Source organism: Crocodylus siamensis, chromosome 5 (assembly GCF_052110815.1).
Source record: "Crocodylus siamensis isolate JL-2025a chromosome 5, ASM5211081v1, whole genome shotgun sequence".
NCBI classification, from domain to species: Eukaryota; Metazoa; Chordata; order Crocodylia; family Crocodylidae; genus Crocodylus; species Crocodylus siamensis.
The window spans coordinates 43,123,503-43,148,484 of record NC_143399.1 but is presented as its reverse complement, the minus strand read 5'-3'; the positions used below and the strand labels follow the sequence as shown (position 1 = coordinate 43,148,484).

General features: G+C 45.2%; 1 protein-coding gene across 1 annotated transcript; it reads right to left on the bottom strand.

Annotated features, from left to right (window-relative positions):
- Positions 1-10,723: 10,723 nt before the first annotated feature.
- Positions 10,724-22,663, bottom strand: LOC149863981 (uncharacterized). The gene is made up of 4 exons (XM_090049742.1): positions 22,460-22,663; positions 15,419-15,511; positions 14,442-14,490; positions 10,724-12,877 (listed from the first exon to the last, which is right to left on the bottom strand). The coding sequence occupies exons 1-4, from the start codon at positions 22,661-22,663 to the stop codon at positions 12,513-12,515; spliced, it is 711 nt and encodes a 236-aa protein (XP_089905868.1). The 3' UTR covers positions 10,724-12,512.
- Positions 22,664-24,982: the final 2,319 nt, after the last annotated feature.

Here is a 24,982-nt window from a genome sequence, read left to right as displayed (position 1 = left end):
TGTGAGGGAGGTAAGGAGCCCATAGGCTCGGAGTTGCCCGGTCCTGGCGTCGTCGGGCAAGCCCACCAGGCGCAGACTCATAGATTTCATAGATTTCATAGACATCAGGGCTGGAAGGGACCTCGGGAGATCATCGAGTCCAGTCCCCTGCCCAAAGGGCAGGAAGTCAGCTGGGGTCATAGGATCCCAGCAAGATAAGCATCCAATTTACTCTTGAAGGTGTTCAATGTAGGTGCTTGAACCACCTCCGCTGGCAGACTGTCCCAGACCTTGGGGGCTCGGACAGTAAAGAAATTCTTCCTTATGTCCAGCCTGAAACGGTCTTGCAGGAGTTTGTGACTGTTCGACCTCATCATCCCTTGGGGCGCTCTGGTGAACAGACGTTCCCCCAGACCCTGGTGGTCACCCCTGATAAACTTATAGGTGGCCATCAGATCACCCCTGAGCCTGCGCTTTTCCAGGCTAAAGAGTCCCATGTCTCTCAGCCTGTCATCATAAGATCTGTTTTCCTGACCTCTGATCATGCGCGTGGCTCTCCTCTGGACTCTCTCAAGCTTCTCCACATCCTTTTTGAATTGTGGAGCCCAAAACTGGCCGCAGTACTCCAGCTGCGGCCTCACCAAGGCCGAGTACAAGGGGAGAACGACGTCCCAGGATTTGCTCGAGAAGCATCTATGGATGCACGCCAGCATTTTGGTCGCTTTACTAGCCGCAGCATCGCATTGGAGGCTCATGTTCATCTTGTGGTCAATGATGACCCCCAAGTCTTTTTCTTCTGTAGTGCTAACCAACGTAGCACTGCCGAGCCTATAAGGGTGCTGCAGGTTTTTCCTCCCAAGGTGGAGAACCTTGCATTTTTCAGTGTTAAACACCATCAGGTTCTCGTCTGCCCATTTGCTGAGCTTGTCCAGGTCAGCCTGGATCACCCGCCTGTCTTCTGGCGTGGATGCTTTGCCCCAAAGTTTGGTGTCATCGGCAAACTTGGCCAGTTCACTCCTAACTCCAATGTCCACATCGTTAATGAAGACTCAACACGCCGGGCGGAAATTCACCTCTTTCAGGTCCCCGGAAGAGAGAAGGCCCGGAACAGATGGCAGCCGTGTAAAGGAGGTGCCAGAGCCGGACAAGGAGGCGGCGGGACCGGAAGGATGGGACGGAGGAGCTGCCGCCGGAGAGAGCTCCTGGATGCGGAGGCGAGCCACCCACGGAGGCTGCAGGACCTTCTGGGGCAGGAGGTGGTCCCCGAGTGGGGGAGGAGGATCAGCAACCCATAGCGGTCAACGCTGCCGATTCACCCCCCCACACACACACTCACACACTTATATTACTTTTGTAGTACCTTAGGTCAGCATTTCCCAACCGGTGTGCAGTGGCACACAGGTGTGCCATCAGACATTATCAGGTGTGCTGCAAGATCTTGAGGGGGCATGGCTCCTGGCAGGGCATGGCTCCAGCCAGTGATGCCACCATCACCCTGCACCGCCATTGCCGCCCTGCGCTGCCATGGCTGTTCAGAGCCCCCGCCCCCCCCCCTGCATCCAGTCATGAGCCATCTCCCCCCCAGCTCTGCATCCCATCGCCCGCCACCCCCCATATCCCCTGCTCTGCATCTAGCCAGTGTGCTGTGACATGGAAAAGGCTGTGTAAGTGTGCCATGGAATGAAAAAGGTTGGGAAATGCTGCCTTAGGTTCTTAGCTAATACAAACTGAACAGCACTTACACAACCAGAAAATCTGACCGTTAAGGCAAAAAGGGAAGTGGCTTGATGGGAAGCTTAGCTAATTATTGGAGGAATGTATCTAAAGAACATATTATTCAAAATTCTTCCCCTCCCTCCCCTTCAAAGTTAATACTATAAACACATCAGTGTTGCAAAGTGGCAGTGTCATGCTAACTGAATGCATCTGCGTTGCGGTAAAATGGCAGTGACTTTTACTGACATTAGAGATGTGTATATATTAAACTCTGAAGGGGAGAGAGGGGAAGAATGAGTAATACATTCTTTAGATACATTAAGAACGTATTGCTCAAATTCGTCCCCATGCTTCCCTTCAGAGTTTAATATAAACACGTCTGTGTTGCAGTAAAGTGGCAATGTTTTTACTGACTTAAAACCAACAATATGTTCATTAAGAATACCCAGATCTACCTTCATCATCCTCTACCCCACCATTTGCCCCAGTGCTGGCTCAGATGGAAAGCTCGATGAACCAGAAGTGGAGAGGTGCTGTTGGATTCCCTTGAACTTGGGGCATGTTAAGTGATCTTCAGGCTCTACATTTTAACTACGCTTACAAGACGGTAGGGGGAAGGAGAGGCGCAGAAACAAGGTATCTGCATTTAAGTGGCAGGGAATAACAGCACAGTGAACAGAATATTGAAGCTTCATGCAAGAATGGTTTGCACTCATTCAGTCTCATAGAAGGGAAAAATAGCTTAGTTAAAGGCAACGTATTCCTCCATCTGCTTTAGGGGAGGAAGATAGGAGGAAGATGGCATTGAAGATCAAGCACATACAGGAGAAGATTGAGCAGATCCAAAAAGTGTCTGGACCTAATTTTTGCTGTAGAAAACAGTGGGTAACCGCAGGCTGGGCAGGGCATATTGTCAGCTTCAAGGGAGTCAAGCAGTGGTGGTAGGCAGAAAAGTGAACAAACCACTATGGCTTTCAACTCCCTGGAAGAGGGAAGCAGAGGAAGGTAAAGGCAATCCGTTTAGGACCAACTCTTACTTGGGGCCAAATTCTGACAGTTTGTTCAGGCCTGCCTTACTCCAGGAGTGCTTCTTATTTCTATATCAAGAAGCGATGTGAGCAGTCAGAAACCTAGCACTTGTTTGTGCTCTATAAACAAATTCACTAATGAATAATTAACCAATCTCTCATGCCACAAAGCACCTATGGGTTAGGGGTTACACACACTTGGTTAATCAGGACCACACCTTTACCATGAACTCAAGCAAACATACAATCCCTGAAATAATAGGATTTCTTCACCATGCTACTGAACTCAGATCACATCTTTTTCCGCCTGACATTCTTTTCCAAATCTGACAGCCTCTCTCTCTCCCAACCCTGCTGTGTTTGCTTTGGGGTTTGTCCTAGTTTCTGCCTGATATGGCACTCTTGGCTTCTCAGTAGCCTGAGAGGATGTTGTTTCCCATTTCATTACTGCATGTGCCAAGTTCATAGATACCAGCAGTTTCATCATAGCATTTTTTTTCCTATCCTGAGTGATGACCTTATATAATCTGCGAGTCACTGTAATCAGAGGGAAGGGACCTGGGTGCCTTGTTTACTAGTAAGTGAATCAGTGCACTTAACAAGTGTTGCAAGGTAGGAGTCTGCCTAAAGAGCGGACCCAGGCTTTAATGCAGGAGCGTTACATTCTGCTCCCTTCAGCCTTCCTTAGATACCTCCAGTTCTTGTCCTCCTGGCTTGAAGAGATCAATGGGAAACAGCACAGTACCCTAGAGGGTAAACTGAGTCCCTGTGGAGTTTGTGCTACCATGGCCAGAGTGTCCCTGCTACCTGAGTTAGTTTGCTGAGGGTGAGCATGTAGACCGCTACACTTTACTGTATTGTGCACCATAGATGTGCCCTAAATATCCCTCCTTGGCCCTGCGCCCTCTAGTGGGGAAGTTAGCAGGCAAACTGGTTGGCTGCTTCAGCCTTCTCTGCTTCTGTACCCCTGTCTCAGGCAGGTCTGCAGAGAGGCCCCTTTACTGCCCTCTAGTTTTCAGTTTTCATTTGTTTACTACCAGGAATATTTACTTTAATGGATGGAATCCATAACTTCCGGGACTGTGATCAAAGATGTGATACAAGAAAGCACTCTTCGGCCCCAAATCTGCCTCCAGTGAAGTGGGAAAAGTGAAGACTCACAGTGAGGTCAGGTTGAGCAGAGTATAGTAGGTGGTTCCACTCAGAATCATAGAAATAGGTGAAAAATGCCTAACCAATTATATATCATCCACTCCCTTAGTCACCACTAGAGTTATGTCCTTTTGCACCACTTCAAATAACTCTTCTCCCTTCAATTTATAAGAATCATTTGATTGAGTTAATCTGCTTAGTTTACGATGATGTATCAGCTGCACAAATAATTTTCAGAGTCTTCCTTTCCTTCCACCCTCTCTGGGCTGGAGCAAATTGCCTCTGACTCATGACCACTGATGAAATACAAGTGGCTTTGAAAACCACAAACTCATTACCCACTTTTTCTTGGCAAAAGTTTCTAGTAGACAAGGAAGAGACTATTTAAAGGGCAAAGGAGAAATTAAATGCTAATAGGCTAATTGTAACAAGTTTGTACAAACATAGAGGGAGAGAGAGAGTCTGTGCTGAAGAAGCTTAAAGTCATGAAGCTTGAAGTTATATCAGGCAAGGAGCCTAAAGGAAGTATAATTAGCTCCATTTTATGGGTAGGAAACTGATGCACAGAGAAACTGAGTGACTTGTTTAGTTACCCAAGGAGTCTGTGGTAAAGCCAGCAAAAAACCTTGCATTTCCTGAGTGTAGACAAAGGCTAATGGCACACTTTACAGTTAATCAAAATATAATATAACACATGATGAATTATGTGATATTATGTAGTTTGTGGAGTTCTATATCATAACTGCTTAATAGAGGTGCACCGATATATCAGTCCAATATCAGATCGGCACTGATCTAAAGCAAGTTGATTATATCAGAAATTGGCCCAATGTGGCCGATAATTGAGCTGATAAATGCCTGTGCATGCATGCAGCAAGGAGCACAGTGCGCCTCGTCCAGGGGGCACGGGGGGGGGCAGCTCCAGCTGCTGCACGCATCTCAGGATGGCACTGGGGGGCGGGGCACGTGCCCCCGGATCTGTGCAGGGAGGTGGTGGAGGGCTGCAGCCGCAGGCTAGGCTGGGGCTGCACTGGGCTCTTCCTGGCGGGAGCTGAGCTGGGCTGTGCTGGGGTCAGGTGGTGGTTGCACTTGGAGGGGGGTTATGGGGGCTGCAGTCACTCCAAATTTCCCCATAGCGCCCCCCCCCCCCCCCCCCCCCCCAGCCTCCCCTCCTAGCACCACCACCTGCCCCAAGTGCAGCCTGGCCCAACCCCACCCCCATGTACCAGGAAGAGCCAGACCCAGCCTGCAGCTGCAGTCCTCCCCACCCCGCACAGATCTGGGGGCACACCCCCATGCCCTTCCAGGGTGCACACAGCAACAGGGGTCACCCCCCACCACCCCCAGGACAAGCCATGGCTCCATCCCACACCTGCCCCGCCCTGCCCCGGCCTGGCAGCACCTACCCTAGCCCCTGCCCCAGTCCCACTCCCTCCCTCACCACAGGGGCCTGAATCTGCACCCCCATGCCCCTTTCCTCCCCTCCCCTTCCACCACAGCAGACTTACCAGCTCTCCACACTGCATCAGAAATCAGATCAGTATCGGCCAATGTGCCTCCTTAAAGATCAGCTATCAGTATCAGTCCCCAAAATCTCTATCGATGCACCCCTGCTGCTTAGTTATGCTAAGGATACAGCCATGCTGGACTGAATATACCAGATTTCCTCTGATCTTGGAAGCTAAACAGTTGGAAGCTTGGAATCCTGGCTAGTATTGGCTGGAAGAACTCCTTGGACTCTGGGGCTCTGTAGAGACAAGCCAAAGTTGTGGCTGAACCGTCGGCAAATACCTAATGGGTGGCAAGATTTCATTTGGCCCTTTTGTCTCTACTGAGCTAATGGGCCTGAATAAAAGGAAGGGTTTGGGCTAAGACTTTAACTGTATTTCCGCAAAGCCTCTGAGACAGGCACAAAAGAATCAAAATGTTAAAGAACTTTTGAACCTTGATAGTGTGAAAAATGTTAAATATGTTAGGTAGGTGAGGATGTTTGACATAGGGATTCATGGCACAATCCATTGTAGAGAGCCATATGTAATACTAAGTTGAAGATAAGGAATCCCTCCTGCTTAGGGACTGAGCTCTACTCTTCTCCCAGCTTCCCCCCTCATCCCTCTACCCATCTCTTCTGTTTCTGTATTCAAATTTCTCTTTCATTCTTATACACAGTTTTATGCATGTCCTTTCACAGCATCTGTTGAAGTGAGCTTCAGCTTATAAAAGCTTGTGGTACAGATCTACTTTGGTAGATACATTGCACAAGCTATACTTAGTCTATAAAGGGCAAGCAAAGTCTGGCCTGTGGTCCTGATCTGGCCTATGGTGCATTCCATTTCCCAGCAGACCCTGTCCCGGTCACTGCGGTCAGTTTCCAGGGAGACCCCAGGAGTGGCAGTGACAGTATGGCACCAGGGTTTCCATGAAGACTGGCCCTGGCAGGGCGCGTGGCTGGGCAGGCAGCTGCTCCAGAGCTGAGATCTTATGGCAGTAAGTGTAGTCTGGCGCCAGGTCAGAGCTGCAATCCACTGCCCACATGCCCTGGGCAGGGATGTGCAGGCAGCAGATTGTGGCTCTGACCCGGCTCCGGACCCCTGTCCCCACTGCAAGATCCCAGCTCTGGTCCCAGAGCAGCTCCCTGCTGAGCCCTTGCCCTGCCAGTGTGGTCTGCATGCAGATCCTGGCCTCGCACTGTTACAGCACTGCCACTCCTGGGGACTCCATGGAAACCTGCTGCAGCAATATGAGCAGGGGCTGCTGGGACATGGAGTCTGGCCACTGGCCAGATCTGCCATTTTGCCCACCCCAGTCTATAAGGTGCAAATCTACCCTGCCTTCCACCAACTTTTTTCTCAGAGAGTTAAATTGCATCTAACTGATACCTTCCAAGTAACACGGAATAAATCATTTGAACTGGTTCTCAAGGGCCAGAAAATAAAAGGAAGTTTCCTGAAAATTCAGACCTTCTTTGTACCAAAACTACAATTTGGATCCTCAACTCACTTGAGGTACTAAGTGAATATGCTTAGAGTGACACTGCTGTGCTTATGACTCCAAGGAGAAATGTAGAGAGAATTGCTGTCTTTGACAAAGTGATGGATTATTAGATCTGTTCTAATGAAGGCCATTTTGCATTGTCTGAACAGTCTTCTCACCATCTAATAGACAATTCGACAAAGGAGTGCTTAACAGACATTCAGATAAATACCTGTCTGTTAACCAGTTGGCACCCAGCTAAATTCACTTCCTCAGTCTGAGAAGGAATCACAATGGTCAAAAGTGGTGTAAAAATGAAAAGAAGAAAGCAGTAACAACCACCCAAACACTGGGCTCCTGTTTGACCTTCATATACACAAAGGATACAAGTAAGACTGGTCAGTAACCCAAGGTCCCTGTAAGGATTGTAAGGGGAAGTGCAGCTTACCACTTAGCACTGGACTTCTATGTCCTGAATACCAGCATTTTAATGCTATCTGTTTTACATAGGATGCACAGGTTCAGCAAAGAAAAAGGAGATCAAAAGGGTAGAGGGAAATGAAACATGTACAGTAGATGCTCCCCTTATGGCTTTACCTAATACACACACACACACACGTGCGCGCGCACACATTAAATGTGAGAGACTGTCCTAAGATACTCAGTCTACATATCCAAGAGAAGGTTAAGAAGTGACTTTTATCAGTCTACACGCATCTCCCTGAAGAAAATATTTCTAATAGTGTCAGGCTCTTTAATTTTTCAGATGAAGTCATAACCGAATGGAGTGGCTGGAAGCTGATGGTCAGTTCAAGCTAAAAATAGTGTGTAAGGGTTAACAGTTAGGGTACCTAGCCACTGGAATGATGCACCAAGGGATAGAGTGGATCCTCTATCTCATGACATCTTTAAATCAAGTTTGCACAGATCATTCTAAACACATGTATGTTCGGTGAACCCCATGAAATAGATTTGCTGCCAGAACTGCTGGATGGGATTCTCTGTTCTGAGTTGTGCAAGAGGTCAAAGTAGATGCTCACAAGCATCCTTTTCTGACCTTATAGATACCCCAGTGCTTGTAGGTTGGTGCTGTGCACACAACTCTTGATAGGTAATTGATTTGTGCATGTTTAGAGAAACTTAAAACCTAAGCTAGATCTGCAAGAAGTGTGTGTTTAATTTTCCAGTAACACAGTGCATAATGTGTGGCCTCAACTGCTCCACCCCCAGATACATACCTTTAAACTATGTCCCCTCCCCCCCCCACCACAAAAAAAAAAGGCAACTGTGAGCAGAAAGGTTACAGAGGGATGTTTTATTGTTTTTCAGGTAAGAATACACATTCTCACTTTAGCCAAGGAGCAAGACAGGAAACAAATGGATACATAATTACTAAGTGAAGGTTGGCAGTGGACTCCAGATATGGTGGAGCATCATCACGTAGGTAAAAGCCAAATGGGGAGAGCCACAGCACACCTGAGCCCTGGACAGCAGCAGTCCCAGCAGATGTATTGCAACCCTGGTCCCTACTTATAGTAGGTGGAAATCTCAAAAGGTGACAAAAGTGCTTTGCATGACTTGACAAGCTGCTACCTTGGTCACTGAGGTTTCCATTGGGGCTGAAGAGGTTTCCTTAGAAGATGGGACTTCTTATGGCTCAAGAGGCGCATGTTGGCCTCCCCATCCAGAAAGAAACAAAGCAAAAATCCCTGGAAACTAAGCGAGTGTGTCTACATGTGAAATTAAGACATAGCAGTAAATTCTGGAGCTGGTGAGCCATAGTAAACTGCTCCTGGGCACAGCATCTACACATGCATCCAGGACTGCAGCAATTTGAGCTGGGTCAGAGCAGGCCTGGGCTGGCAGGGGCACAGGGGGGTCAGCCCTACGTTCTGGGTGGTGGAGGCGGGGCTGGCTGGGACACAAGGGTGCTGACCTTGGAAAGCCATGTGGCTAGGCAGTAGGCAGGAGTCAGACCCCTACGTAGTCACCATCTACACATGAGTTTCAGTGCAGTTAATTACTCTACCATAAGATTGACAGTATTATCTTATGATGGAGTTAATTAAGTTTACTGCATCCTAATACCGGCACACATTTAGCTGGTAACACTTCACTGCAGAGCCAAATAGTCTACTCCGCAGTAAAGCACATATGTAGATGCACCCAGTGATATTTTTCAATACTTTGACAGCAGAGCGTAGCAGATCTGAACCCACTAGACAGGTCAAGTGTTCACCCAGCTCAGTTCATGGATGCATTAGCATAGAACTTAATTCTAAATGCCACTTTGGGGACTCTGGTTAAAGAACTGTAAAAAGTGGATGAAAAACTAACTTGTATAGGCAAAAAGCTACCCAGTGGATTTGGGGGGAGCTAGGACAGCTCAAGGTGGAGCATTGCCTTTTCTGTGCAGGAGTGGGACAGAAAGCATCACAGAGATCAGCATCAGGAGGTGGGTCAGGCAGTGGGGAGATGGTCTAGTTCCACTTGACCCAGGTACCCAACGCACTCTGTGACTCACTGAATCTCCTTTCTCTCCATCAAGCATTATTTAAGTAATAAGTGATATTAAGAGGATGTTATGGTGACATAGCCACACACCCAGAAGTTATTCAAATAACCCTACCTCTGTGTCCTTAGCTACATGCATTATGACATGACCTTTAATTTCAAGATTACATACCACTTCTTAAGCAATACAAGAAATAATGTTTTTTTCCCTACAAACTGATGCACTATCCCTTGTAATACTTTGGCATTATTTTGTATTTTCAGTACTAGTTTTTGTTATATTAGTCTACTATAGTGTGGCCAAGGTTTTTAATGCCACAGAGCAATTTGATTGCCCCATTCCCTTTACATTTTTCTGCAGAACGTATTTTTGTCGTTTTTCTCAACAATAATATATTTTCTGATCAACTAGCAATCCTTACTTTCTCCATTGAATTTTGGTGGAAGAATGTAACTTTTTGGCAAACTTGACACAAATAAGTGTCAGCTTACTCTCACTTTTGTCTCACGTTGCTATGCTTTGCTACATTGAAAACTTTTCATATCAATGTCATTCATGGACTCTTTCCTCTGGTATACAAAGAGCACTGGAAGATACAACCCAGTATCTGAAATTGTAGGAATTACTGTACTATTTGAGAAGCAGTGTATGACTAGACTCTGAAGACTTTATCATTATATCAACACACAAAGGGGGCAGAGTTGAGGTTGTGAATACACATTATCTGTGGTATTCCCTGACTGAAAAGCACTCAACTGTGTAATCATAACATTCTCCTAATATGTTTTTTGGTGGGGAGGGAGGTGTTAATAAAATTTCTTAGGATTTGGTTCTTTTTCCTCTTTCTCTCTTTTTTTTCAGTTGAAGGATGGAAAAAAGGAGTTTCACTGGCCAGAGCTTTGAAGTAATCCTTGCTCACATGGAAGGCAATAGCATGAGTTTAGGCAGTAGGTGGAAAAATATCTGACTGGATCCTACCAGAATGCCCTGGCAATTCAGCAGATTTGCTGGAAGGACAATTTGGGAAGTCTTGGGGAAATATGCTTCTGCAAGTCCTGCATTGTCTCTATGGGGTTTCAAAAAGGAGTTTCCTCATATGCCTAACCAGGTAGGCAGCACCCATTCCCTAAACCCTACATACACTGTGACTGAAGAAAAGACTGGTATAAGCCCCAGCCCAACAAAGCATTGAAACTCCTGGCTAATCTTAAACAGCAGTCATCCTACCAACCTCAGCTAGACCATTGTGTCAGAAGAAGCCCACATGCTAGTACATTGCTGGATCACAATGAAGGTGTTTATTTTTAAACCTGTTCCCCTGTCATGTCCCCCAGCACCCAAAAACAAACAAGCAACTGAACCATTTCTGTTCAGGCTTTATAAACATGTTTGGGAAAGACCAGGCCTGGAAACTTTCTGTTTGAAAAACAAAGGTTGTAGGTTTTAAGTGTCTACAAATAAGGGTTTAGAAGGGGGAAATCTCTTGCAATCTAAAATCTGCCCAGTGTTTTTTTTACTAAATACAAAATTATCCAGTTTCATACCTGTAATATAAATACATAAATACTTTAAACATAGATGGTCACAAATACAAACAGCTGTAAGTTGCTTAATTCCACTAGGGAATTATGTGCCTAACTTTTATTGTTGCCTTTGAAAGCTATTTCACTCTATGCCTAGAATAACAATATATTAACTGAATATATCTAGCATCAATTAGGTTTTGTCCCCTTCCCCTTCCTCCCCCCTGCAAACTCATCAGTCTTCACTTATTCCGGGGGGAGGGGTACATTGCAGCCCTCTCCTCCCAATGGGTGAGACCCAAGTCCGCAATATATATTTCCCCTGCCCCACATTTACATCAGAGCTCTGCTCATTGATGCAAACAAATCACTCATTCAAACCCACCTTAAAATAAATGTTTTTACATTTCAATGGGCTAGGTTACTACATGCATCCAAATCAAATACGGCACTTTAACCCTGGAAAGACTGTCCTTATCTTCCACACTCATAGTCAAATGAGAATAGGAATCACAAGCTCACTGAAGTCAGGAAGAGGCTGTCTGTGGACTTCAGTGGGAGTCAGCTCAGGACCTGTGTGTACAACTGCGTAACCGAGTGTGTGTATGCATGTATGTAATAGGCTCACTGGACTAGACTTTCACAAATTTGAACCCTCCCAAATTTGAAGATTTCAGAACCAAAGATTTTATTTGTTCCCTGGAACCCAGAGAGCCTGCTCAAGGGGTTAAGGAGCTTCTTCCAACATCTTCTAAAGTTTAGGCACCTGGATCTTGGTTCAAGCCTAGTATGTATGTATGTGTGCATGTGTATGCATGCATATGGAAGAGGAGAGGGGAGGAGCTGGGATTCTTCTCCAGTTGATATCTTGAATTCCTGACATCAGTCCCTCCTAGTATTGTCTCAAATATTCCCACATCACTTATGCCACAGAATTTGCAAATAATTAGAAACTGCATTTCTCAGAGTCTCTTTCTGTCTGAAAAGCCATTCTTAAACAGCTCTGTGCTCATTACCATGAGTCTCCATTTTAAACTTCCAAACACCTCTTTTCTTCCATTTCCTGAGCTTCCAGGAAACATCTCCCAGGATCACTGTAAGGGAAACCCTCCCCATGATCTTTTTCTTCCTCACAGCTAGGCAAAAGTTGTTTCATGGATCTCTATCATCTCCACTTTGCCCAGGTAACTGTAAAACTATCAGGTCCATTTGTGATTCAACTGATTCCTTTTCCAGCAAGTGTGCAAAGCTTTTCAAGTATATACAAATTTCATCAAATAAATAGGGAAGCCAGGATTCCTCTGACTATGAACCAAGCATCAGTAACTTTCTATGTTCTCACCTTCATTCTTCTCGACAGTATCACGGACCCTCTCCCAAGTCCGACAGATCCATCCCAGGGAGTGGGCCCCAAAGAGGTGAACATGGCAGATATTGAATAAAGACTATTTGCATATTGACTTGTTTGCACTAGCCAGGAGAACCCTCTCACTCAGACATAGCACAGGCCTGAGACCCCAGTTTCAGGCTTCTTGTACATGTATAGCCTAATGAATACAATCTTGTGTATGTGCTAGTAGTGGGTTCAGATTTGTAGTTTGTCAGAAAGGGGTCTTTCTTTGCATGTTAATATTTAATCCTTTTTCTGTCAGTGCAGTAATTGGGTGGAGACAGCAAGACAAGGCCCAGTGACAAATGATGAAGAATGGCTGGGCCACTGGCATTCAGATAAATATTATTAGGACTAAGCAGACGTAATGCTGTGACCAAATATATCTTCCTTTCTTCCTTCTCTTTCAGCTTCAAGATGGTATTGTTGCCTTTATCATAAACTTTGAGGGTCAGCAAGGCATTATTATCCAGATTGAGCTCTCCTTGCAGGAACACCAGATACAAGCCATCACATTCAACCTGGATTCTGCCATTTGTGACATTCCAGTCGCCACTCCAGTAAGTAATATCGACAGTCGCTTCACTGACATTGACCTTAACTGGAGAGGAATAAAGCAGAGAGAATCTTAGAAAGATGTAAGTCCTTAAACTTTCTTTGAAAGGGGTGTTTTGATAAAGCCTGGGCATGTAAAAAAAAAAAAAAATAGCTGGGTAATCAAGAGAGAAACAGTGAGACTCAGAGAATGAGGTAAACTGTAGGGACACGTGAAAAGAAAGTCAACAGCAGTTTTTAGCTGTGCTTTGTTGCTTATACAGCAGTGGGTCTTTTGGTTTCCAAGTAAAAGGAACACAACTGATGAAAGGGGAAGAAAAAGAGCTTGGGAATTTGAGGTGAGGAAGTTAGAAAGGGCATGACCCATAAGACACAGAGCTTAATTTTTGGTTAAACTAGGATTGCCTCTTCTTGCTCTAACAGGGAATTGAAGCAGGCATAGGTATAATAAATGCCATAAAATGGCCTTAGTGCCAGCAAGAATCATAGCCTCTTTGTATTATTGTGTGGGATGTGCATAGTACAAATGTAGTAGTGAGTCAGTGGCTATGGCTGGGATCCTAGTCTTTGAGTTCACAATTCACGGCTTGCACTTGGACTTTCATCCATACCTCACTGGTGTCAATGGAAAGATTCCCATCAACTTCAGTCAGCTTGGATTAGATCTTTGAGCTTTCCTTTTACTCTCTACTTTCAGAGCAGCAGTTCAGCATGTTATAACCCGTGTTTGACTATGAGGTTAACCCTGGCCATCCTGTGTCTCACCTCTACCTGAGTGATGAGTGACAGTAAGTAGAGGCCTCAGCTCCAAGGCCACTCTTATACGGATGCTTGCAATGCAATAATAACATGAGCCAGAGCTGCCATTTGTCTCTGATTAGAAATGTCTTAAAAATTATTTTATTGAATACTTCCCTGTAAATTTCATTTTATCAATGAAAGCTCAGTACTGAAATTAACAAGAACCCACTGGCTTGCAGAAACAATGTTTACAAAAAAAAGAAAAAAAAACCAGAAGAAATATCCTTTTCAATAACAGTTTTGGTAAAAAGCTGGTTTTGAGTTTTACTTTTTTTTCTGTGGGGAAAACAATCAAATTGAACATGGTCCCCTGACCATTTCTCTTTTCCCTAAGGAACTGATTTTTTCCTCAAAAGTACTTCTCAATGGAAATGCATTCAACCACTTCTAACATTCAGCATAACTATGAAAGTATAACAGAAATCATGAACAGCAAAGCAACCACGAGTCTAAAGCCTTCGGCTGCCCTCTCTCAGCACAGGTTGCAAATATGGTTTACAAATGTAGACAGAAATCAATCTCCAAAGTAAGCCTCACTTTACAGATAAAGGAAGTTCCTGAGACTCCCAGCATTTCTTCTAGGAGAGATAAAGGCTAAAGAGTGAAATGGTAAAACCAGGAGTGATGCTTGTGCAGTGTGTAGTACTCCTCCAGCAGGTGTAAAGCCAAGTGTTTCTTTGCAGGATCAGGGCCTAAACAAGTCACTAATTTAAAACATGACAGAAATGATAGAAGGCAACAGGAAGGAAAGGAAAGAGAGGGAGAACAACAGGCCCGTGCTATCCATGTTCTTGTAAACACATACTGACCCTCAGATTTCCTGGCGATGGTCCACTGGCCTGTAGCCTTTGTGGTGGTCTAAAAAACAACAAAACAAAACCCCAAGTTACTCATCATCTCTATGGATGCCGGCAAGGGACTCCAGCTGCAAGACTGACAGCTCCCAGGATTTTACCATGAACCTCACTGGCGTCTAGTGTTTCTTTTCACGCCCAGCCCCGGGACTCCTGCGATGTGACCGAGGAAGAAGCACCGCCCGCCAGCCCAGGGGCCGGGCCGGGCCGGGAGAGGAGAGGAGAGAACGGCGCTCGCGGGGCTTCTTCACACCTCCTCTCCTTCATGCGGAGCAGGGGGCCCAGGGCCAGCTGCCGGCCTGGTTGCGGCTGTGCGGGTGCCGGGGTCCTGCCCCCTACCCCGCGCAGTGGCCCGAGGAGCCCTTCCCTGGGCCGGACGAAGGGAGCAGGGAGGTAGCGGACCAGCCCAGCCCGCCGCTGCAGGACTGAGCGGGCCGGGCGCTCCCCCGCGAGCGGGTGGACGAGGCGCTGCGCCGGGCGGGCGGGCGGCGGCGCCGCTTTCGCTTTCCCTTTGGCTGCCTGCTCGTGCGCTTCCTGCCGCCGCCCCCTCACTCTCTCCTGGCGCCGCGGGGCAGCCCCGCCGCGCATCAGCTGGCGCCCGGGCTTCCGGCCCCCGGGACAGCAGCGCGCGCCGCCCGCCCGCGCCTCGCCGCCCCCGGCCCGCCGCCGCCGCCGCCGCCGCCAGCCAAGCCGGGCCCCGCTGGGGAGCGGGCGCGGGCCGGAGCCGGGGACGCGAGCGGCGCGTCACCGGGCGGGGTCTCGGGCCGCTTTCGCTTTCGGCGGGCGGGCGCGGAGCTGGCGGTGCCTCGCGGTGGAGCCGTGCGCGTCCCGCAGCCCGCCACGCAAACGGGACCATCCCACCCGGCTCGGCCTGGCCGGCTCCTGCAACCCTCCGCGGATGCAGCTGCCGCCAGCTCTGCGTCCCCTCGCACCCCAGCGGCCTGGGCGGCCTCCTCCCTGCGACCCAGTGCGAGAGGTGTTCCCCTGTCCCCGCACCGCTGCTCCTCTGCCACCCCTGGACGCGTCTACACATCCGTTCATGCGCTTCTGCTAATACACGATTAGTTGAGTGCCGCCATTACGGGGTACTAGGAAAAGGTGCATTTGCCTATTTTACTGCGCAGCAGCACCGAGTCTTTTTCGTGATGTTTTAATTCACGTTAAAATGAGCTAATGCACAGTCAAGCCCGCATGTAGATGTCCCCGCTGAGAACAGCAGTGTCAAGGCTTTGGAACGAGGGCCGCAAGAATGAAACGGGAAGCGCTCAGACGGGGCTTATCCCATATCACAGTGACCTTTAACGTGCCAGTGCTTGCCTTTTAGGTGCCCTTAGCGTGGTCTGCGTGTGACATCTAACGTCATTGTAGGTCTTTTCCTTAAACCACATCAGTAAAGTTACCAGAGAGTCCAGGATCCCTGAGTCGGATCTTTAATTGGAGCCACTGCCTAGTTAGAATAGTTGGAGGAGTTTACCAGTGGGAGGCATTCTTCATGCAAGGCTGCCGTGGTTCCCCTGCTTGACCTGTGGCAGGTTAAGGTGTTAGGTCCGTGTTGTGTGGGGGGCGACAGTAGTCTTATGCAGAGTTTAGATGATGGAGTCTATAGGATGGGGGTTGGACTGGGTGGCCTCTGGAGGTCCCTTCCAGCCTGACTTCTCTACTATTCTGCGATCTGATCAGCGCAAGCCAGGCACAGCACAGTAAAGAACAGGAGCTGGAAGAGGTGAGAGAAATCCCCAGGTGTAGTAGACATACACTTATCAGTAGGAAAGCTGATTACTGGGTGACCAAGGCCTATAAAAAGCAAGGAGGGTTGTTTTCACCCAGGGGCGGATCTAGATTTTGAAAAGGGGGGTGGTGGAGATGGGGAGATGACGATCGCCTATAAAACAACACCTACTGTTTTCCACTTATAAATAAACTAGAAGCTTTACTCCTACGCAAGGGCCTAGGCTATATTATTCAATTTAAGATTGAAACAAAAACAAGCAACACCGTTGGAATGAGTTAAAAGCAATGTGCAAGGCTGTGAAATCAGAGCTTAATTACCGGATAATAGACAGCAGAATGACAGAACAAAAGTTAGTTTGGTTGGCAAGAATATCAAGACCATTTCAAAAGAGTGTTATTAACACCTGTGCAGTGAAGAGTTTAGAAGGGATTGGGTAGATTATAATGAGCCAGAAAGTCAAGTGACTCCCTCAGCACTGCCTGACTAGAAATGTTGTTGCCACTGCCACTGCCAGGCAGTTGGTTTTAACTGTGGGTACAGCAGGAATCAGAGGAGGTGTAAGTGCACCCATGCACCTAGGGTGGCCATCATAGAGGACATTCCAGTTTCCCGCTGCTCTGTCCTCTGTCCTATATTGATATAGAACCCAATGCCTCTATGTCCTTCAAGAGAAAAACAGAGGATATAAAGGCATCTGGTTTTGTATCAACAGAGGACAGAGGACAACCGGACTGGCCTCTGTGGTGGGCACCCTATGTGTACCCCCCTGGATCCATCCCTGCTCTCACCTTTCCTGTGTGGAAAGAATTCAGGAGTCGGGTGAAATATAACATGACATAAAACCAGCATCAATGTTTAGTCCTTGGTTCTTAGTATCTAGCTGCCTTATGAATTATTCACTTTTTAAAGGTGTTAGGTAGATTTCCTTTGAGCATGAGGATAGTGAGGTCAGAGAGGGGGAGTGGTTGTTCTGTGAGAAATATGTGTGTGTCTCTCTGTCCTTTATATTTTTGTCTGTGAGAGTTCATACTGGTGCATAGTTGCTGTTTAATTTCAACCACATAGTTGCCATGAGGACACTGGGTGCATTGGATCAGGTATATCACATTTTGGGAAAGGTACATGGAGAAGCCAAGTATTCTGACAGTTTTGATATGGGGGCATTGATAGTAATGGAGATGAGCTTGGAATTCCCACAATGGTGGAAGGGGTGAAAAAACAACCCTTCCAGAAACAGTACTGCCAAACCAAGAACAGTAAAAGAAATAATGAGTTAAGCCTTAAAATAATACATATTTTTCTTTGTCTTCTGGTTTTCAATTTTTCAGGTTCATATTTTCAAGCCTTGTTCCCCACATCCCTGGGAGGGGGCTAGAAACTGATGAGAAGCTGAATTTTTCACATATTCACCTTGTTCCAGGAGCTGGAGCTTGAAGACAAACTCCAAATATCATGAAATTCAAAATAAAATACTAGAGGTTGGCAGCACTGTGATATTCTCCATTGATTTAAATGGCCCAGATCCTCACTTTGTATGGACTGGCAAAGCACAGGTAATTTGGCACAGCTAGATTTTTGGCAGTTGTGGTACATTGCTTTAGGTCAGTGGAGGACCTGGCCATTATTGCTTTTAAGCAATTTTTATGAAAGCTGCTGACATTTTATGTCCCCACTGGTTTTACCCTTACAATAATTGTGGGACTTTTCAGGTAGGGTTTGGGGGTTTTTTTGTTTTCTTGTTTGTTTGTTTTTCAGGGGCGGGGGTTGAGGTGGTTGCCAACACTGACTAAATGCTGCAAAGTTTGGAATTTGGATGCTGGAAGGAAATGGTGAAATAAAAATATATAATAGAATAATTAACACATATTTATTCCTTCTGAATCATTTCTAATTTGTACAAACTATTCTTTGTAAATGAACATGCTCATTCTTCTCCTTCTCTCGGTGGATATATCGGTGAGCTTGTGTTGCCAAAGGTTTTGAACAAATAACTTTTAGGTATTTGCTAACTGTTTCTTATATGCTGTGTGAGCTGTCTAATCTATCACATAATTGTTACTTCTGTTCCATGAGTGAATAACTGAAATTTTGATAGAAGGTGATAGCTTGCTAGCTAGATATGATAACAATTGAATACAAGAGAGGATGCATACCTACAATGCCCTAAAAGAGCATACCAATAAGATATGCAAACATATGGAATATACATTATTGTTTGGGACATTGACCATCTCTGATCTTAACCTGTGGGATCTAAATTGGCAGTTTCTTCACAGCTATAAGCCCTGAGAGTTTTTCCTGAGTAAAGAATGCAGGGTCCTGCAAAGTGTGTGTCCTGTTTACTAAAGTGCACAGTGACAATCCTAAATGGTCTCGCTGCTATATATCTATCTGGTTCATTCTGATATGCTATAGGAATGAACTGTTCTGGGTGCTCGGAACAGCTGTCAAAAGTAATTTAATACAAGAGTCAGTGCATTAATGCTGAATAGAAAGTTCAGCCCCACGCCTATGTGAAAATCAAAATACTGACTGCAGGATCATTTTTAGATGCTGAAAGCAGTCTGGCAAGAACAGGTATGTTGAAAAAGTCTGAGGAGTTAAGGTTCTGCTTTGGCACCCTCTAGTGCTGCTGTTATTAATAATCTGTTAGTATTTACAGTGACTTTCCTCCCATTCAGTTCTTGCAGTCTAATATTTATTAAAAATATTATCAATATTTATCAGGTGCTCAGCAACAGCTCCCTGGCTTGTACCAACACCCAGGATTCTCAGGTGGTTTCCCAGACAACTGGTAGTCAGGCCTAAGACTGCTTAGCTCCAAGACTGTATGAGATGAAGTATTGTCCGCCTTAGCCATTGGCAAAGATACCCACATGGTTCATGTTAAGCACATAAGGATCAAGCCCCCGATTTGTAATTGTAAGGGATATTATCACTGTTGCTGATACAGATTGAAAATTTGAGTTTTCAGCTCAGGCATATTATTTGAATTAATATAGCTGTTTCCTACAAAATATGCATATTTCATACTTTTATAGACATCATCTAAGGACTTCAGGTGGTTGTATTCAAGGACAGTGAAGGACTCTTTGTAGGTTGCTATATTAACAGTGTACATCATTTAATGAATATTTACACAATTGATGAGTATTCGCACAATAATTTTGGCCTGTTAAGGTTCCCTACATATCTCTTTCTATGAAATCCCTTCTGAGAGGATTCCCCCAGAGTTCTTGTTGTTTGTGGTACAGTTTCTGATATAACATTGCATGATGGATGTCTTCCAGGGAATGAGGTATGTATCACATGAGTTCATCTCAAGGAGCAAGATCATAAATGCATGGATCCAAAAGCCAGAAAAGATCATTAGGATCATCCAGATTGATATCCTGTATAATGCAGGCCATTTTATGCTTGAGCTAGAGTGAGAGTTCATTAGACTCGGATGCCACCTTGTCATCACTGAAAATGGTCAGATCATATCTATGGTGTGGCTGTATACTGTTCCTATCTATGCTGAACCCTTAGCAAGCTATTCATCCTGTATCTATTGAACCTATACCTCCCTCTATCCTCTCAGATAAAAATGTATGGTCAATGCTATTCATTAGAAGGCCTTGAACTTGCAACATCTGTCTGCACTCACCTATCCTGGGAATTTCACAAGCAGTTTGTATGTGTAGGTCATGATGCCAGGTAGCAGATATTTGAATTACTTTCTGTGCAGTTTACAACTGTTCCCTCCAGTAAGGGTAGGGAGTCTTAAGGCCTCCAAGGGCAGTCTTCCTGACTGCATCGTGCATTTCACTGCTTTTCAGTGAATTTGGAAATTCCCTCTTGCCTCCCCCTTTTTCCGCCTTGCTCCACACCTTGCATTTCAAACAGGAGTTCACTATGACATACATTGGGAGTTTCGCAGTACTTTAGTATAAATGACATTAGCTAAATGAGTTGTGTGTGGCTTCAGCCACACAGCTTTGGGATAGAAAGGGTTAAATACTACAAGGACAGGTGAGAGAACGGGTGTGTCTCCCAGTCCACACAGAACCTGATCTGTTATCTACTGAGACTGATGATAAGACTCCCTTTGACTTCTACCAAGGGTTTGGACTTGATTCATATTGTAAATGTGCCCTTAGGTTATTTGACATTCTCCTATGCCTGAGCAAGGGCACGTGTGCCTGGAAACTTGCCAATAAAGAGAATCTTTTTTTCAACTGTCTGATTTGTTGAGTAAAAGGTATCACCTCTTGCACACTGACTGAATGGATGATGCAATTTAACGTGGTCTAGGACTTCATGTAAGGTTACTGCACAGTGTCATGGTCATTGGTTACAGTAAGTTCATCCTCACAAACCTGGTGGTTTTATAAGAACTATTAATAGCAACCAAATAGCTTTTGCCAGAAATAAATTATGTACTCTCCCGCACCTGTGTGACATTTGCGTCTTTCCTGTCCATCCTGTTCATGCTAGACCACTGCCCCCTAAAGGCCAAATCAGCTAGATTCGATAACTGCTTCTCTTAGAAACTCCTGTAGTGTTTCTAGGTGGTATTAAAGAGCAGCTGCCTTCCATTCCAGTGAAATAATCCCTGTTCATAATTCATAGCATGTTGAGATTCATTTGCAATGTTTAGTGCCGCCAGTACAAGAGACCCAAATCATCCATTGAAACTATTCATCCCTAGGGTTTTTTCAGTCAGTGCATGTTTAAAACAAAAGGGCCATCCTGAAACTTGACCAACAATTTCACTTGTCTCTTTAACAGCCTATTTCATCGTCATTTCTGCTGAGGAATGGAAGGTCCTGGCATGTGCCCTCTGTTCAGCACATTCCCCGCTATCTTGCTTCCCTAAAGCTGAAGTTGTTCTCCTGCCAACTGCCGTAAGGTGAAGATGTTTCAAGTTAATGTATTAAAAAGCTAAGTTGAAATGCAAAGAGGTTGGGAGGGGCAATGCTAGAATGAAATGCACAGTAAGGTGTCAAGGAATGACTCTTCGGGAAACTAACTGTTTTCAGCTGACCAGCAATGGGACTTCCCTCACTGAAAGAGACCGGCAGGGGAATGAAAAGTGAGAGGTAAAAAGAAACATTTTTTTAATTCAAATTCTGGGCACTGATTGAAATGGCCTAAAAGAAATTTATGGCAGTGCTGTCACTATCTGAAAACCAATGCCTGCTATGTGACTCATAAGTTTAGTGGAACCATTTCTGACAAGAACATGACAAGAACACCTTGCGCAGAATATGATGGATCTTGCTTCTCTAGCAAGTCTTCAAACATTACTTAATAGCAGCATTTATATACCTTGCTGGTTATGTGGGAGGAAAGAATGAATACTACCAAATGAAACACAACAAGTATAAAAGCACCTGGAGAATGCGTGGGAGGCAACTTGGTACTATATGATCTACACTGAAATAGCAACAAAAACTTGCTGAAGATCCAGAAGACTGTTAACGCATAAGAAAGAGAAAGAAAATGTTTGTTACAACTTTTGCAAAATAATTCCCATCAACAGCCTGTTGTTTGCTTGGATTCAGGATGGAGTTATCTGTAAGTTAAACTTTTTTTGGCATATTCTTAATCTCTTGCTTGCTCACTCACTCATGCATATACAGTTTATATATGTGACTACATCAACGCTCACTATAAATAAATAATTGTTGGGAAATTTAAATGTGCTGTAGAGTTCTTGCAAAAGTTATAACACATTTTTTCTTTTTTTTCTTTCTAACCTTTATTTATATAAATAGATAATCTACTGTGACTTAAAGGAGCTCACAAGATGTTTACAAATAATACAGATCCCCCTTTTCCATCTATAACCAAGTACCCACACTGAGTTGAATAAAATTACTCATATGATTAACAGCAACTCAACATGAGTAAGAAGTGGGCCCAAAACTTGTAGCAGGTAAATAATACAATATATGTTATCACCTGAGAATAAAATTCGTGGGGGAGAAGGGGGAGTGTTGCTGTCCTTATTTAGGCAGAACTCCCATTAGGGCCAGTTAGTTCACTGAAGCTATAACAGGACATGGAGCATCCCATGATGCCTGCCTAAGTAAATATGGACCAAGTTTCTGGAGAAGGATGGGGAACAGGTGTTTAGTAGATAGGAAAGGGCTAAAAGTGTGTGTCCTGTTTACTAAAGTGCACAGTGACAATCCTAAATGATCTCATTGTGCACAAAGCTTTCCAAAGAATGAGGTTTATCATGTAGTCTTACCGGAGAGGAATGCAGGAAGCCAAGGCCAAGTTGCACCAAGCAGGTGAGCAATAATATCCACTGAGCAACAGCAGATATAAGCTGCAGTGTGTTCCTTCTGACCTGTGCTCTTTGCCATCTCCTCCACTCATAGTCTGCAGGTCCCCTTTCCAGATCCAGCTGCTCTCCCTGATTTCTGGGTTCCATCTCTGGCTGCCCTTCCATCCCAGCCTCCCTGCTAGCAACCTCCAATTTAAAATGCCAAAAGAAAAAAAAATCCTCTTCTGACTCTGTCCAGAAGGAAAGAGAAGCAGAAGAGGTACATGCGAAGTCCCAAGATCAGAGATATGAAGTCTTCAGGACAGTGTCTCAGTTTTATACATACAGCAACAGGCGGGGGAACTTCTTTGTGACTAATCTGAACTTCCCCTTTTCTCTCTCTTTTTTTTTTCTTTTTGGGTGAACGTGGGAGCTGATTTGTTCAGTTTTGACTAAAGGTCCTTGAAAAACGTGTGTGTTTATGTCCTTCTTACCTACAGCTGCAGATTTTTTCATGGGTGGCGAATCGCATTCATCTTGGGCTGGGTCCTGTTTCTTCCCTCAGTCAGTGGTTGGCAAGATTTGCTCCCTTTTTGTTTAGCAGGTGCATCTGATGCTGATTAAACCTGTCTGCTGCAGAAGGGAAATTAATAAAGGGAGATATCATACAAGTAGACACAATAAGGAATAAGTCAGAGACAACGGGTGCCTCCACAGCTTTATTTTGTGATACAAGAACAAAAGGACATTCCAGGAATTTGAAGAGCAAACTTCAAACAGATCAAAAGAAGAGCTTCTTTTAACCACAGTGGAACTCACCGCCATAAGATTTTGCTAAGTCCAAGAGTTCAGCACAGTTCTAAAAGGGACAAATATCTCTATGGATAAGGAGAATTTTCAGAGGGACGACAAGGCACATAAAAAGTAGCCAAGAATTTTGGGAGTGCTACAAACCCCGCCTCAAAGGTATAAACCAGCCACTCGTGGAAGTTGGGAACAAATTTCCCCTGGGTGTGGGTTATTCTAGGAAACCCTACTGTGAGGTCCATGCACCTGTCTCTGAAACAGATGTTGGTGGCCATTACTGGAGACAAGATAGTGCTCATGATAGAATAGGGGGCTCTATCGTAATAGGGCAATCTGATAACTTTTCCTATATACCTCTGTTCATAGGAATGTACTTCTGACTGTCGGTTTATGGCCCTCACCTGTCTACAGTGAGTTTAAATTGGTACGTCAAAGCATTAGGCACTCATTTTTGAGACACTCCATTGTACTGATCAGTAATCTCATCTGTTTTAAGCACCATATTTTCAGCCCAAATCACTGGTTATTGGAAGTGAGTCTAACTCTCCTGAACTCAAGGATTTTTTTGCTTTTGGAGAGCCTTACTATCTGAGTGCCCTCTGGGAATGACCTGTCAAGGGGTTTCCCCAAAAATGTTCGCAACCTGTGACCAGCCCCATGTGCTGTACACAGGATGAGGAGGGACATCCTCATCCTGTGTGCAACACATAGCTAGTGTCTAGTAAAAATAATAATAAAGTGTTGGAAATGTTCAGTTTTAACATGTTCATCAAAAACTACACCGGTGGGAGGTTTTTTCGGGGGTGCCTTTACTGCTTTATTTTGTAACATTTCTCCAAGGCATGCTAGTGATTAGAGACATGCCCATGTCCAACAATCACTAATGGCTTTCTTTGTTCATCCCTTCAGTGAGAAGCTAAAGAAGAAAAGATTTGCAACCTCCTGCCTCCAAAATGACCATTTGGGGAACATATCTGTGCCACATAATGAATCCCATTTTGTTTTGTGATTGCAGCCTTCTTTCTGGATGAGAACCTGTGCTTTGTAGCAGAAACTTGACACCTAGTGGACAGACTATGTCTAAGAAGCTGCAACAGGACTAGAAAGGAACATCAGCATTGGCCCAGCAGCCATTAGAGGGGGTCGGAGCAGAGTAAATCCCCAGCAGAAGAGCCAGATCAGAAAAGGTCTCAGAAGTGTTTTGAGAGAGATACTTTCTAAGGGAAGAGAGTATTCCCACCACAAGGATTAGATGACCCAGCTGCAGAAGTGGAAGGAAGGAGGATTCTGTGTTCCCCTAAGGACACCAGCCAAACAGAAAGACTCTTTATGGGGAATGCATTCAGCTGTCTGTTGTTTGCTATGGATCTGTAACTCTCCTGTGCAGTCTAAGAACAAAGCATGTATTTAAGAATTCCTTTGCTAAGCTTAAGAATCCCTTGCTTTAGTGCCATGTGGTCCCTGAGAGGATAAAATCTAAAGAGTCCAGTATGGAAGGAGGGCATAAGAGGACTGCAGAGACTTGGGAGGTCTTAGCACTGGCTCTGGGGTTAAAGGCAGAGTCCCCTCATCCCAGGAATGGTGAGATGCCTGTGAAGGTGGAGTGATGAGATGAGACCACATAGTTTAGCAAGATGTTGCCTCTTTAGTCAGTGATATGCTGCCCTTCTAGCATGCAAGTCTGGAAAGCAGCATGCC